The sequence below is a fragment of the Drosophila teissieri genome, chromosome X (genome assembly GCF_016746235.2).
Source record: "Drosophila teissieri strain GT53w chromosome X, Prin_Dtei_1.1, whole genome shotgun sequence".
NCBI classification, from domain to species: Eukaryota; Metazoa; Arthropoda; class Insecta; order Diptera; family Drosophilidae; genus Drosophila; species Drosophila teissieri.
In genome coordinates, this window is record NC_053034.1 from 17,177,873 (window position 1) to 17,189,875 (window position 12,003).

General features: G+C 41.6%; 1 protein-coding gene across 4 annotated transcripts in view; it reads left to right on the forward strand.

The window, feature by feature from the left end:
* LOC122623468 (homeobox protein cut) overlaps window positions 1-12,003 on the forward strand; it is a 74,713-nt gene that overhangs the window by 38,017 nt on the left and 24,693 nt on the right. For all 4 annotated transcript variants that reach the window (XM_043802654.1, XM_043802656.1, XM_043802653.1 and 1 more), the window contains one exon: window positions 2,981-4,315. In XM_043802654.1, the coding sequence (XP_043658589.1) occupies window positions 2,981-4,315 (1,335 nt within the window). The remainder of the gene's footprint in view (window positions 1-2,980; window positions 4,316-12,003) is intronic.

Here is a 12,003-nt window from a genome sequence, read left to right on the forward strand (position 1 = left end):
TGTGCCAAGCACACGACAATTGCGAGCAAACAACTCAAACACACACACGGCCACGGGGACACACACAAAACATTATAAAGAAAAGAAAAAATCAAATAAAATAAAATACAGCATCTGAATCTGAATCAGAAACAGAAACAGAAACCGAAACAGGCGTTCAAAATGGGATAAGCACTTTCAAGTTGCGCTTGCCGATAGTTGATACAATTGCAGTCTGCGAGCGAAACAAATGAGCCATAGAAATGCCAGTTGAACTTAATCCACTCAAAACCAGTAATAATATATATATATATAATTAATTTAGCCATCCCAATTGCAATTCAATTTGTAGTATGACTGGAATTTTAAGAGACCCTCAGACGAGCGGCTAACATTTCACTTAACATTTTTGCTTCGCGCGCGAGACTTTTTACCCGTTTTTCCATGCGATATATATATATATCATTTCTTTTTTTTGGAAAGCTCCTTTGAAGTGGCAACCGGCAAAATATTAAATGAAACCCAAAAATAAACGCGGCAGCTGGGGGCAGCTGCTAAAAGGGTGCTCAATACGAAAAGCCTCGCCTCGCCATAAGCTGACCACACACACGGGCCAAAAGGACGGCGAACGCGAGCCCTTGAAGTGGGCAGAGTTACGAAAAAAAACCCAAAAAAAAGAAATAAAATAAATACAACATAGGAAAACCCGCTCCAAACGGAAAACAGAAAAAAAAAACAGAAAATGCCGAGCAAAGCCACCCGCATTTTAGTTAATTAACTCATTTGGTTGCCAACTGCTGCTAAGCCCTACTCAAAGTGGGCCAGAATCCAGAATCTTTGGACTGACTGGCATTAATTGATTTGCCCAGCAGACTGCGTTTCAAAGAATTATTTCGAATTTCGAAGAAACTATTTCTGCGAGGTGGCAAAAAGCTGGACGGCGCACAAGTGCTGCCTTTCCCACGTGGATTGCTTCTCAGTTTGATCGATTTTGGTGGTTCTGCTTTCTGTTGGTCCAGCAAAAAGTCAGCGAAAGAAATGGAAACCGGGCATCAGCATCAGCCACATCAACATCGAAATGAAAATGAAAACGGAAAAGTATCCTTCGGCAAGCCGCTCGCTTTTGGCCATTATGAAAACAATTTTCAAGCTTAAGCAGCTCACGGGCAACGACAAGCGGCAACAACAAGACTGTGGCAGCAACAGCAGCCGCCAAGCGAGGTCTTAAAACAGAGCAACCACTGAGCCACCAGGCTGGAGAGAAAGAGAAAGAGATAGAGAGAAAGAGAGTGGGGTAAACCACCCAAGCCCACCCACTTTCCAGCTGTCTGCCAGTGTGTCTGGCATTCGAAAGGACGTCGGCCGAAGGACGAAGGACACAACTGCACCCAACCACTTGTCTGTTGTTTGTACTTAAGAGCTTTTAAATATCATAAATATATATCTATGCGAGACTCCCCACTCCCCTTCCCCTCGATTTGCTCGTAATGAGGATGATGATGTTGACAAATATGCCTGGCAGCAGGGCAAGGGACTTTCCATTTGCCATTCGCTTTTCCCAGGGATATTGTCATTAAGCGCACTCCAAATCCATCGAATGTCGAACGATTTGTGGCTTGGGTTTTTCAGGAGAAGAAGTTCAATAAGGGAAAATGTATATTTGCTGCTTTTTAAAGCCGCACAACTGACCATTTTTCTTAAGTAAGTTTTAAGTTTTAGCGCTGAAATATCAGAAGTCACAGCACACGAAAACCCAACTATCTAACAGCCTTTGCCCATTTCTGCAGTCGGTGTAACGACTTCCTGCTTAACTTTATTCGGCAAATCGGAGGGCAGCAGGACCTTCATCGATATCAAGTGGAACAATTTGGCCAAGAACCAACAGCAAAGGCAACAGCAACAGCAAAGGCTTAAAACTCACACCAAATAGTTTTGGCAGCAGCAGCAACAGCAATTGCCCACCGACTAATTTCCAAAGTTCTTTATTGCCTGCAACGCCCACCGAAGTCCTGGTTTTTTGCAAGCTTCCGGTATTTATACAAATAAAATTGCACAAAAAACCCCAAACCATATCAAAACCCAACCAAACTGAGCAAATCAACGGAAAATCGAAGCAAAAGTCATTGCCATTTGCTGCTTGGGCTTTGGCTTTGGCTTTGGACTTTGCAGCTTGGAACTTGGAGCTTAGGCGAAATGGCATGGAAATGGAATTGGAAGCCTTAAAACTTCGGGGGCAGATCCTGATTCTGGTATCCTGGTCTGGGTTCTGGGTTCTGGGTTCTGGGTTCTGGGTTTCGGGTTCTGGGTTCCAGACTAATTTGCCAAAAAAGTTTGCACCGCATATTTTTGTAACCTTCTTTGGCAGTTTCTCTTCTCCTTTCTTTATTTCTTTTTTTGGTTTTTTGGTGTTTTGCAATGCTTTCTATTTTGTTGTTTTAATTTCACATTTTGGCATTTGAATTTGGAGCAGGAGAGGGAGAATGAGAAACATCGAAGGTCAGGTCACTAATAGCAGGGAGTAGCATTTTCAAGTTGGGCTTATCGATACCGACGATAAACTATAAATTTGTTCTTCGTCCTGGCTCTATATCCTTTTTGCTGTTGCTGTTGTTGTTGCTGTTGCTTTGGTTGCTAATGCAGACGGAAATAGCCCGGAATGTTTTTTAAGCCTTCCGTCTGACTCCTTTTGGCCTATTTGGCGTGTGACTGTGTGTGTGTGTGTGTGTTTGGTGCTGGCAAAAGTTTTTGCAACGTATTAATTTGGCTAAATTTAACCCGTAATGACTTTAAAAGTAAAATTAATGAGGGTCGATAGTTGGCAAAGTCTGAATGAGGCAGCAGTGTTATAGTGCGAGGGGTGGTGTTGTAAACTTTTAGCTTTTGGTTCGTGTGCAAAGCAACATATGCGCCTAATGTCCGTCGTTTTTTGCATAAATATTTATAATATATTATATATAATATATATTAATCAAATCCTTATTTTTTATTATTTGTTTTGCAGCGCGCAACCCTTGCCGAAAAGGAAGTGAACACACTCAAAGAGCAGCTATCCACCGGCAATCCCGACAGCAATCTCAACAGCGAGAATAGCGATACAGCAGCAGCGGCAGCAACAGCAGCAGCAGCAGTTGCAGCAGTTGTTGCAGGCGCAACAGCGACCACCAACGAGCACATCGAGGACGAGCAACAGTTGCAACAACAGTTGCAGCAAACGGACAGCGAGAAGCTGCTGAACAGCTCCATTGTTGCAGCGGCCATAACGCTGCAACAGCAGAACGGCAGCAATCTGCTGGCAAACACAAACACGCCGTCGCCCTCGCCGCCGTTGCTCAGCGCCGAGCAGCAGCAGCAGTTGCATAGCACATTGCAACAGAGCGGCGGTGTTGGCGGTGTTGGCGGCGCTTGCCTCAATCCCAAACTCTTCTTCAATCACGCCCAGCAGATGATGATGATGGAGGCGGCAGCCGCGGCAGCAGCGGCGGCCTTGCAACAGCAGCAGCAGCAGCAACAGCAATCGCCCCTCCACTCGCCGGCGAACGAAGTTGCCATTCCCACAGAACAGCCAGCGGCAACAGTTGCAACTGGAGCAGCAGCAGCAGCAGCAGCAGCAGCAACCACGCTTGCCACTGGCAACATGAAGAGCGGCAACACCGGCAGCAACGTCAATCACAACAACAGTCACCAGGACGAGGAGGAGCTGGACGACGAAGCGGAGGAGGAGGACGAGGACGAGGAGGAGGCGGAGGCGGAGGCGGAGCCGGAAGAGGCGGAAGAGGAGGATGAGGAAGAGGATGATGAGGAGGAGAATGCCTCGATGCAATCGAATGCTGATGACATGGAGCTGGATGCACAGCAAGAAACCAGAACTGAGCCAAGTGCAACAACGACACAACAGCAGCAGGATGCAGATGCAGATGCAGAGGATCTTGCGGCGAAGAAGGAGGATGCGGGGGAGGCTAGTTTAAATGTTAGCAATAATCACAATACAAGCGATAGCAATAATAGTTGTAGTCGAAAGAACAACACTGGCAGTGGCGGCAATGGCAGTGGCAACGAGAGTAACATGCAACATGTGGCCAGTTCGGCGGAGGACGATGATTGCGCCAACAACAATACGAATACCAGCAATAACAACAATACCAGCAACACGGCCACCAGCAACACCAACGCGAACAACAACAACAATAATAATAATAATAACAACAACAGCACCAACAACAACAATAACAACAACAACAATCACAGCAGCAGCGGCAACAGCGAGAAGCGCAAGAAGAAGAACAATAACAACAACAATGGCCAGCCTGCTGTGCTACTAGCTGCCAAAGACAAAGAGGTAAGTCCCAGCTAACTAACTAACCGGAGGTTAAGTGGCTATAACCGCTACACTAGAGTTATTAGTTTACACGATAGTTTACAAATAGTTTACACGAACCAACAAAAAGATATGCCAAAAGTAAAGCATTAGTTAAATTTATTCAAGCATATGCTGTTAAGCAGAGGGATTAAATGAATATATTGATATATATTGTGTTAAGCAGAAGTTATATGAATATATTGAAGGATATACTGTTAACCAGAAGTTAAATGAATATATTGAAGTATATACTGTTAACCAGAAGTTAAATGAATATATTGAAGTATATACTGTTAACCAGAGGTTAAATCTCTTGGCCAAGCTAACTGCTTCTAAGGGAAAGTCCATCTCTTAAGCCCTCGTTACCAGGTAGTCCCAGTACTAGGGATTAAACGCAACCCTATGAACATAAAAAAGCAGCAACTTTAAGTGACTTTTTAATTTAATAAACTGTAAACTGTAGCGGACTAAGGTCGAATATCCTTGAAATAGCCACCCAAACCAGCGGCGGACAATTACCCGGCGCAATGAAATGTAAAACCGTTAAGATTAGACAAACGTCGCCGCCCACACCGGAATTTCGGAATGTGCAAGTGTGTTTTTTAACAGGGGGGAAAAGTGGGGGAAAAGCGGGGGAAAAGCGGGGGAAAAGCGGGCGAAAAGCGGTTGGGAAAAGCGGCTGGGCAAAGCGTTGGGGAAAGGATGCCGTGGGCTGGCAAAAGGAGTGAAGGAAGCGTAAAAAAGTTAACCAGAGCACCAAGGATAGGAATTTCAACCGCAGACGACGACGCACGACTGACCGACCCCCTCCCACCCCTCCCAACCCCTCCGACCCCTCAAACCAGTACGCACAATTGAGAAAACACTTGCACAAATAAACAAAACACCCCCCTCTCAACCGCCACCCACCCGCACACTTTTCCAACCACTCGGCCACTTTTCTTGTAATTTTCTAGCCAAACAGAAAAAATGTTGCCCGAGTACGACGAAACCGAAACCGGGAAAAATAGAAAACAACAAAAAAATGTATATTTATATATATGTATGTATATACAAGGCAAACAAATGAGCGGCGGGACTTTTGACTTCTTCTTTACACGCCCAAGAACAAGAAGAAGCGGCCAAAAGGGACAAACTGGCTAAAATACAAAAAAAAAACAGAAAGAAAGTCAAAAAAATAGGCGAATAAAAAAAGCGAACATACAGTCAGGGATTTTGAGCCTTTTTCCCTGGGAAAGCCCTGGATGAAGCCAAGGGAAAAAGTTAGAAGGAAACTTTTGCGACAGGCAAATAAGGACGACGTTTGGGGCCCAAGCGACAAGGACGACGACGAGGACGAGGACAGGGACAAGGACCCTGCAAAAACCAGGGGGTGTAAAGTGATATCATTAAAATATTGACAAGACAATTTTTACGCCTACAAATTTGTTGAATGCCTTTGTTTGTTTACCCAATGGGTACTGAAAGGAAGATGTAGCTTGTGGCAATGGGTGTGAGATGGATAAAACACCAATGACTACTTGACATTACGGGCTTGAGCTGCCAAGTATGGCAGATATTAATGTCAATATTCGCAAATCAAACAGGGATCTCAATATTCGCAAATCAAACAGTGACTTCGTTCTATAAAGAATCTCAATATTCGCAAATCAAACAGCGACTTCGTTCTATAAGCAATCTCAATACTCGCAAATCAAACAGCGACTTCTTTCTGTAAAGCATCTCAATATTCATAAATTAAACAGTAATTCGTTCTATAAAGAATCTCCATATTCGTAATTCAAACAGCGACTTCTTTCTATATAGAATCTCAATATTCGCAAATCAAACAGCGACTTCGTTCTATAAAGTATCTCAATATTCACAAATCAAACAGCGACTTCTTTCTGTAAAGCATCTCAGTATTCATAAATGAAACAGCGACTTCCTTCTATAAAAACTCTCAATATTCCCAAATCAAAAAGCGACTTCGTTCTATAAGAAATCTCAATATTCACAAATCAAACAGCGACTTCGTTCTATAAAAAATCTCAATATACCCATTAGAAGTCCCCAGAAAGCGACCAATTTGCCTAATGCAAAAATAAGACACAATCCATACCCTTTCCCTTACAGTCGTTTTCCCTTTGCATTGTCTTTTTGCAATGAATGCACCGCATTGAATGATTGCTTATCCAGAAAAACCACCCGTGAAAGTGAAAAGCTTGGAGTTGAAGTGTTTCGTGCGGCTTTTTGTGGCGATTCGAAGATGTGCACTCGGCGGGAGTGCTGCACATTGCATTTTAGCATCAATCATTATCATTTGCCATTAAGTGCAACAGCAACAACAGCAACGACTTCGCTTCCATTAGCAACCCCTAGGTGTTGCTGGATAAGAAGAGGAGCAAAAAAATACAAGGAGCAGCGCATTTCTTTAATGTTTTATCACTTCACTTGGCCAGACACCCCACCACCCACACAGTGGCGCGCAGGGGGACTTAAAAAACTCAGTGTTACAAAAAAAAAAATTTTAATAAATTCTTTGAGCATATATTGATTTCGAAATGGTAGAAATCCCCACTTTACCTTTTAATTTCAATCGAAATGTATAAATAAACCCCTCTGCGCGCCACTGACATGCTGCGCGGCTTTGGCTTTTAGCCTGCGTTTTCCGCGCGTTTTGTGCGCGTTTTCTTATTTGAAATCCATTTAAAGCTATTTTTGCCGCCTGGTGGTGGGCCCAAGCTCATTAGTTTGATTACTGGCGCCCGGACGACACCTCTCCAAGCCCCCCCCTAACCCCCTGAAACCTCCCCCCTTTAATCCCCAGTGAAACCGCCGTCCATGCACAGCTGTGATAAATGCACTCGACTGACAACTAAATCACTTATGAGCGCCGCTGTGTGCGTAGATTCAGATTTATCTGTTACACATGTTCATAAATATGCGACAATATTTTTGTGTCCTCGAAACGGCGGCAGCCAAAGATGATCGACAGGCATATGAGCGCAGAGGCCCTGGGATATACGATCCACAGTTGCGGGCAAAATACTAGTTCTATTGCATGCAAAATGGCAAAATTACACAGGGTAATTATACAAGAAAAGAACTAGCTAGTTTATTGCATTTTAGACTTCATTCCATTGTTTATATTCAGTTCATTTTGGAAATGCATTTAGTTAGCTTCGACCACTATTATTTTGCACACATTTGTATGGGGCGAGTTTTTGCGCGTTTTTGTGCGTTTTTGTGCGTTTTTGCCCAGAAACGATGTTAAATGGAATTGCAACAGTTGTTTGTTGTTAGAGTCGAAGTGCAGCAGCTCCGCAGCTTGCAGCGCGTTTGTTTTGGCTATGAGGCATGTGTTTATTTTTTCGCAGAAGTGCATTTTCGCATTTTTATAGACAAAGTGCTTTTGGGCCCCGCGACTCGCTTCCAAAAATAAAACGCATCGAAAAAATGAGAAAATATTATCAAAAAACAAAAAAGCTAGCCAACAAAAAAAGTAGAAAAAAAGAGAAGAAAAATGAAATGAAATGAAATGCTTCTTGACAGAGCAAACAAATAATGAACAACAAATTAGCAGCCAACGCAGCAGCTTCCGCTTCGATTTTTGTTCTCTTATTTTTTTTTAACAATACTAAGCACATAATAATTTCAAACAAAAACGACACGTACGGTGGCAGTTTGTTATAAATTTTTATCACACGCCGCAAACAAAAACAAACAGCATATGCGGAAAAAACCAGCGGAATACAAGAAATGTATATTTACTAAATAACGTTCACGATTTCGGTTTTTTGTTGGTTTTTATCTGCCCTACAAATACATACATATATATATGTATATGATTTTTAGAAGTTTTTTATCAACAATTTTCGACATCCACTTGTTTTTATGCACAATAAAAACAGCGAGTGAAAAAACCGAAATCAATGTTGTATCTACTGTGTTTTGCGGCTAGATTTAGTTGTTTATCCTAACACCAGAAATGAAAATAAAACGAAAATATATCTGATTAGCAACCAAATATGTTGAAAACCACAGGCATTTCTGAACAATGGTTGGGTTATTTTCATACGAATTCATTGATAAGGTTTGAGGTTTTTCAATGCGGTTATGCGAAGAGCTACCAAGCAGCAAGTAACGAGTATATTTCAAATCAAAGCATTTAAGCGGCTATTTTGGGAAATATTTCAAACATATTTGACTGATAACCAACGCGATTATTGAGCACATATAGTATAAGTAGTTTTGTGTCCCGCATCTCGTTGACCAGCATAATGCGGACATCTGCGACGTGATAGATAATCGGTTTGGAAATAATAATAGAAATAATCATAATTTTTCATGCACAAATTCGATTTGTGCTTATCATCATCATCATCGTCATCAGCATCGCGTGACTGCGACGATGCCCATTTAATTCGATCCCACGATGGGCGCTCAAAAATAATATAATTCTAATTCTAATTCTCGCATTGACGGATGGCTTTTTTCCACGCCTAATTGGAATTGGAGTATACAGATATACATAGATGTATGTATATATGTATATGGAATAGTTATTTGCCCAGACCGCCCACGTCAGAGGCAAAACCCCGAAAGGGTTGTCTCAAATATATGTATGTATGTATATGTACATATATGATATATTTGTGCCACAGAGCCAAATATTTGGGTACACGCTCCAGGCGAAAGACAATGCCGTTGTGTTATTTTTAAATGCAAATCGAGCGGAAAATCCATCAAATGTCTAACGCAAATGGTCTAAAATTAAACTCAGCCGGCGAAGGCAAACCAGATCAACTGTTTAAACAACTCATCGGAATCGATGCGATGATCTGCCTGAGAAATGCTGTTTTTTATTATTTTTATTTTGTCACACTCGCAGTCTCTCTTTTTCTAATCAAACAACAAATAATTCAAAATTCGTAATCTTTGATTCCAAGGCAAGTGCTCAATTATTTTAGATTTTGTTTGTTTTGTTTTTGTTTATTAATTTGATTCTCATTATATTAGAGCTTGTTGTTGCTGCGTTTTGCACATGTCAAATGCTCAAGAATCGAAACGAAGCAAACCAAATTATTGGCGACTATTCGAATTTAGTATGAATTATTATGCCAATCGAAGCAAAAGTTTAACTACAATATATACATAAATTATATATATTTTTGGTGCGCTGCTCACGAGGGGAAATTATGAAACGGGTGAGGAGGGCAGCATTGGATTAGTGGTTTAGTTATTGAAATTGAAATTGAAATGGTCGTCTCCATCCATCTCGACATGTCATTAGTCTCAATTCGAGCACAAAAACGAACTGAAAATGTACAAAAAGACATACATAATAATAATAATGCAAATACAAATACAAATACAAATACAAGTCGCACAATTGCAATTATTCAATTCAAATCAATCAGCACACAAATACCAAAGCACATGGATTACTGGAGACATTGAGCTTAGTTTAGGACTATGTACTACTACTGCCTGCAATCATTGCTGTATGTTGATGTTGCTGTTGTGTGTTGTGTGTTGCTGCTGTTGTGTGTTGTTGCTGTTGTGTGTTGCTGCTGTTGCTGTTGTGTGTTGCTGTTGTTGTGTGTTGCTGCTGTTGCTGTTGTGTGTTGTTGCTGTTGTGTGTTGCTGTTGCGTTTATCGTGGCTGTGGTTGCTGTTTGTATTTGCTGATTAAAGTGAAAAACAGTCATTATCGTACTATATGTGCAGTGGCGTAGGCAAAAGTACGCAGTTTCGATAGCTAAAAGCTTCTTGCCACATTTAGTGGCATCTTTGAGGTTCGGCGTTATTTGATCCCCTTTGCAGTGCGCCCCTGATGGCAAACGACTCACAGACATATCGCACTTGGTAGCCTATGGACAGCAACCCCCTGGCACTTTCGACCAATTGCGGATAAATTCAATTTATTTATCGCATATGGATTCTGATCAGTGAGTGTGTCTGAGCAGTCCGGCCATATGGATAGTTCCCTCTCTCCCTCTCTCCCTCTCTCCCCCTCTCTCTCTCACTCTCTCGCCCTCTCTTTCGCCCGCTGTGTGTCGCTCTCTGTCGCACATTGACTGATTGCAATGAATGTATGGTGGCATAGTAGTAGTACTTAGTATAGTTTTGTGGCGGGCAAATGTGTGATTTTGATTTTTTTAAATTGATTATTTCCTTATTTTCGTTCGCTTGGGCTTTTGTTGTTGCGTGAGCTAGTTCAGTTCAATTTGGAATTTAAAAAAATTATTCTTGCTGCTGCTGCGGCAATTCAGCATTTTAGCATTTCAGCATTATTGTTGGATTTTCAACTTTCCCGCGCACACACCTCATTAAAGGGAAAATCTTTTCAATTTTTTATGGTTTTTTATTTGTTTGTTTATCGCTTTTTTTCTTGCCACTTTATAAATTTAGAAACATGCACACACGGCTCTGCCTCTGCCTCTAATTGGAGGCCATTAAAACGGTGACAAGTCGCAAATGCAATTGGCCAAAAGGAAAAGCCGAATTCGCTGCACGTGATTTATGGCCAACAAATAATCGAGTGAAGAAGGTGGCGGTGGGTGGCTGGGTTTTGCTCAAATGAAAAATCTGCCAAGTCTTGGCCCAAAGTCTTGTAGCCATTAATATTTGTTGGTATGTATGTATGTATGTATGTATGTATGCATCACTGGCACACTGGCAAATTTCTGGGCAATCTGTAAAATTGTCAATTTCGATTGCACATCGCACCTCTGGGCCACCAAGTCAATTACAGGCATGAACGGAAATTTAGCATTTCAATTAGCAAAAGACGACGACACTTCTGCATCTCCAACTCCAACTCCATCTTCATGTTGCCCTGTCGATAAATCAAATTTCATTTCTTTTTATTAATTTACCATTAAATTGAGTTTGCTAGGCAGTCGTCGTCGTTGGTGAAATACATAGGTAGCTAGGTAGATAGGTAGCAGCAACATGTTGCTCTTTTGCTGATCCCACGGCAAATAGCAAACTCGGCAATTAATTAACTTTGCATTTGAATTTATTATCTTGAAGATACATGGTGGCAAAAAGCATGCAGATATATTCAAGCAGTCATGGTTAAAGTTGCTGTTGCTTTTGCTGTTTCTGTTGCTCTTGCTTTTGCTTTGCTGCCTGATGTTGCTTTTGCTTTTGCTGCCTGATGTTGCTTTTGCTTTGCTGCCTGATGTTGCTTTTGCTTTTGCTTTGCTGCATGATGTTGCTTTTGCTTTTGCTTTGCTGCCTGATGTTGCTGATGTGTTTGATTAGCCTCCGTTGGCGTTTTTGTTTGCCAACCTTCGGCGCTGTGTGTACGTGTGACAGTCCAAAACGATTATTATGATAGATAGCCAAGTGCAAAAAACAAGACCAAGAATTCATACAATTGCCAAGTGGTAGTGGTAAGTAGCACGCGATTAAATGTGGCACAAAGAAAACAAATTTATATAAAGACCAGACACATATGATTATCACATATTTCTGCTTGATGTGCGGAAAAGAAAATAGACGAAGCTTAGCCATTAACTACACAATTGATTTCCAAATGAAAAAATGTATAAAAACACCCAGATGAAAGCCATTTCATTTCATTTCATTACATAGAACGTGAAATATGTCATTATAGCGCCTTATGCCTGCTGCTCTGCATTTTAGTTCCTTTTTTTTTTGGGTTGTTGGAGGTGG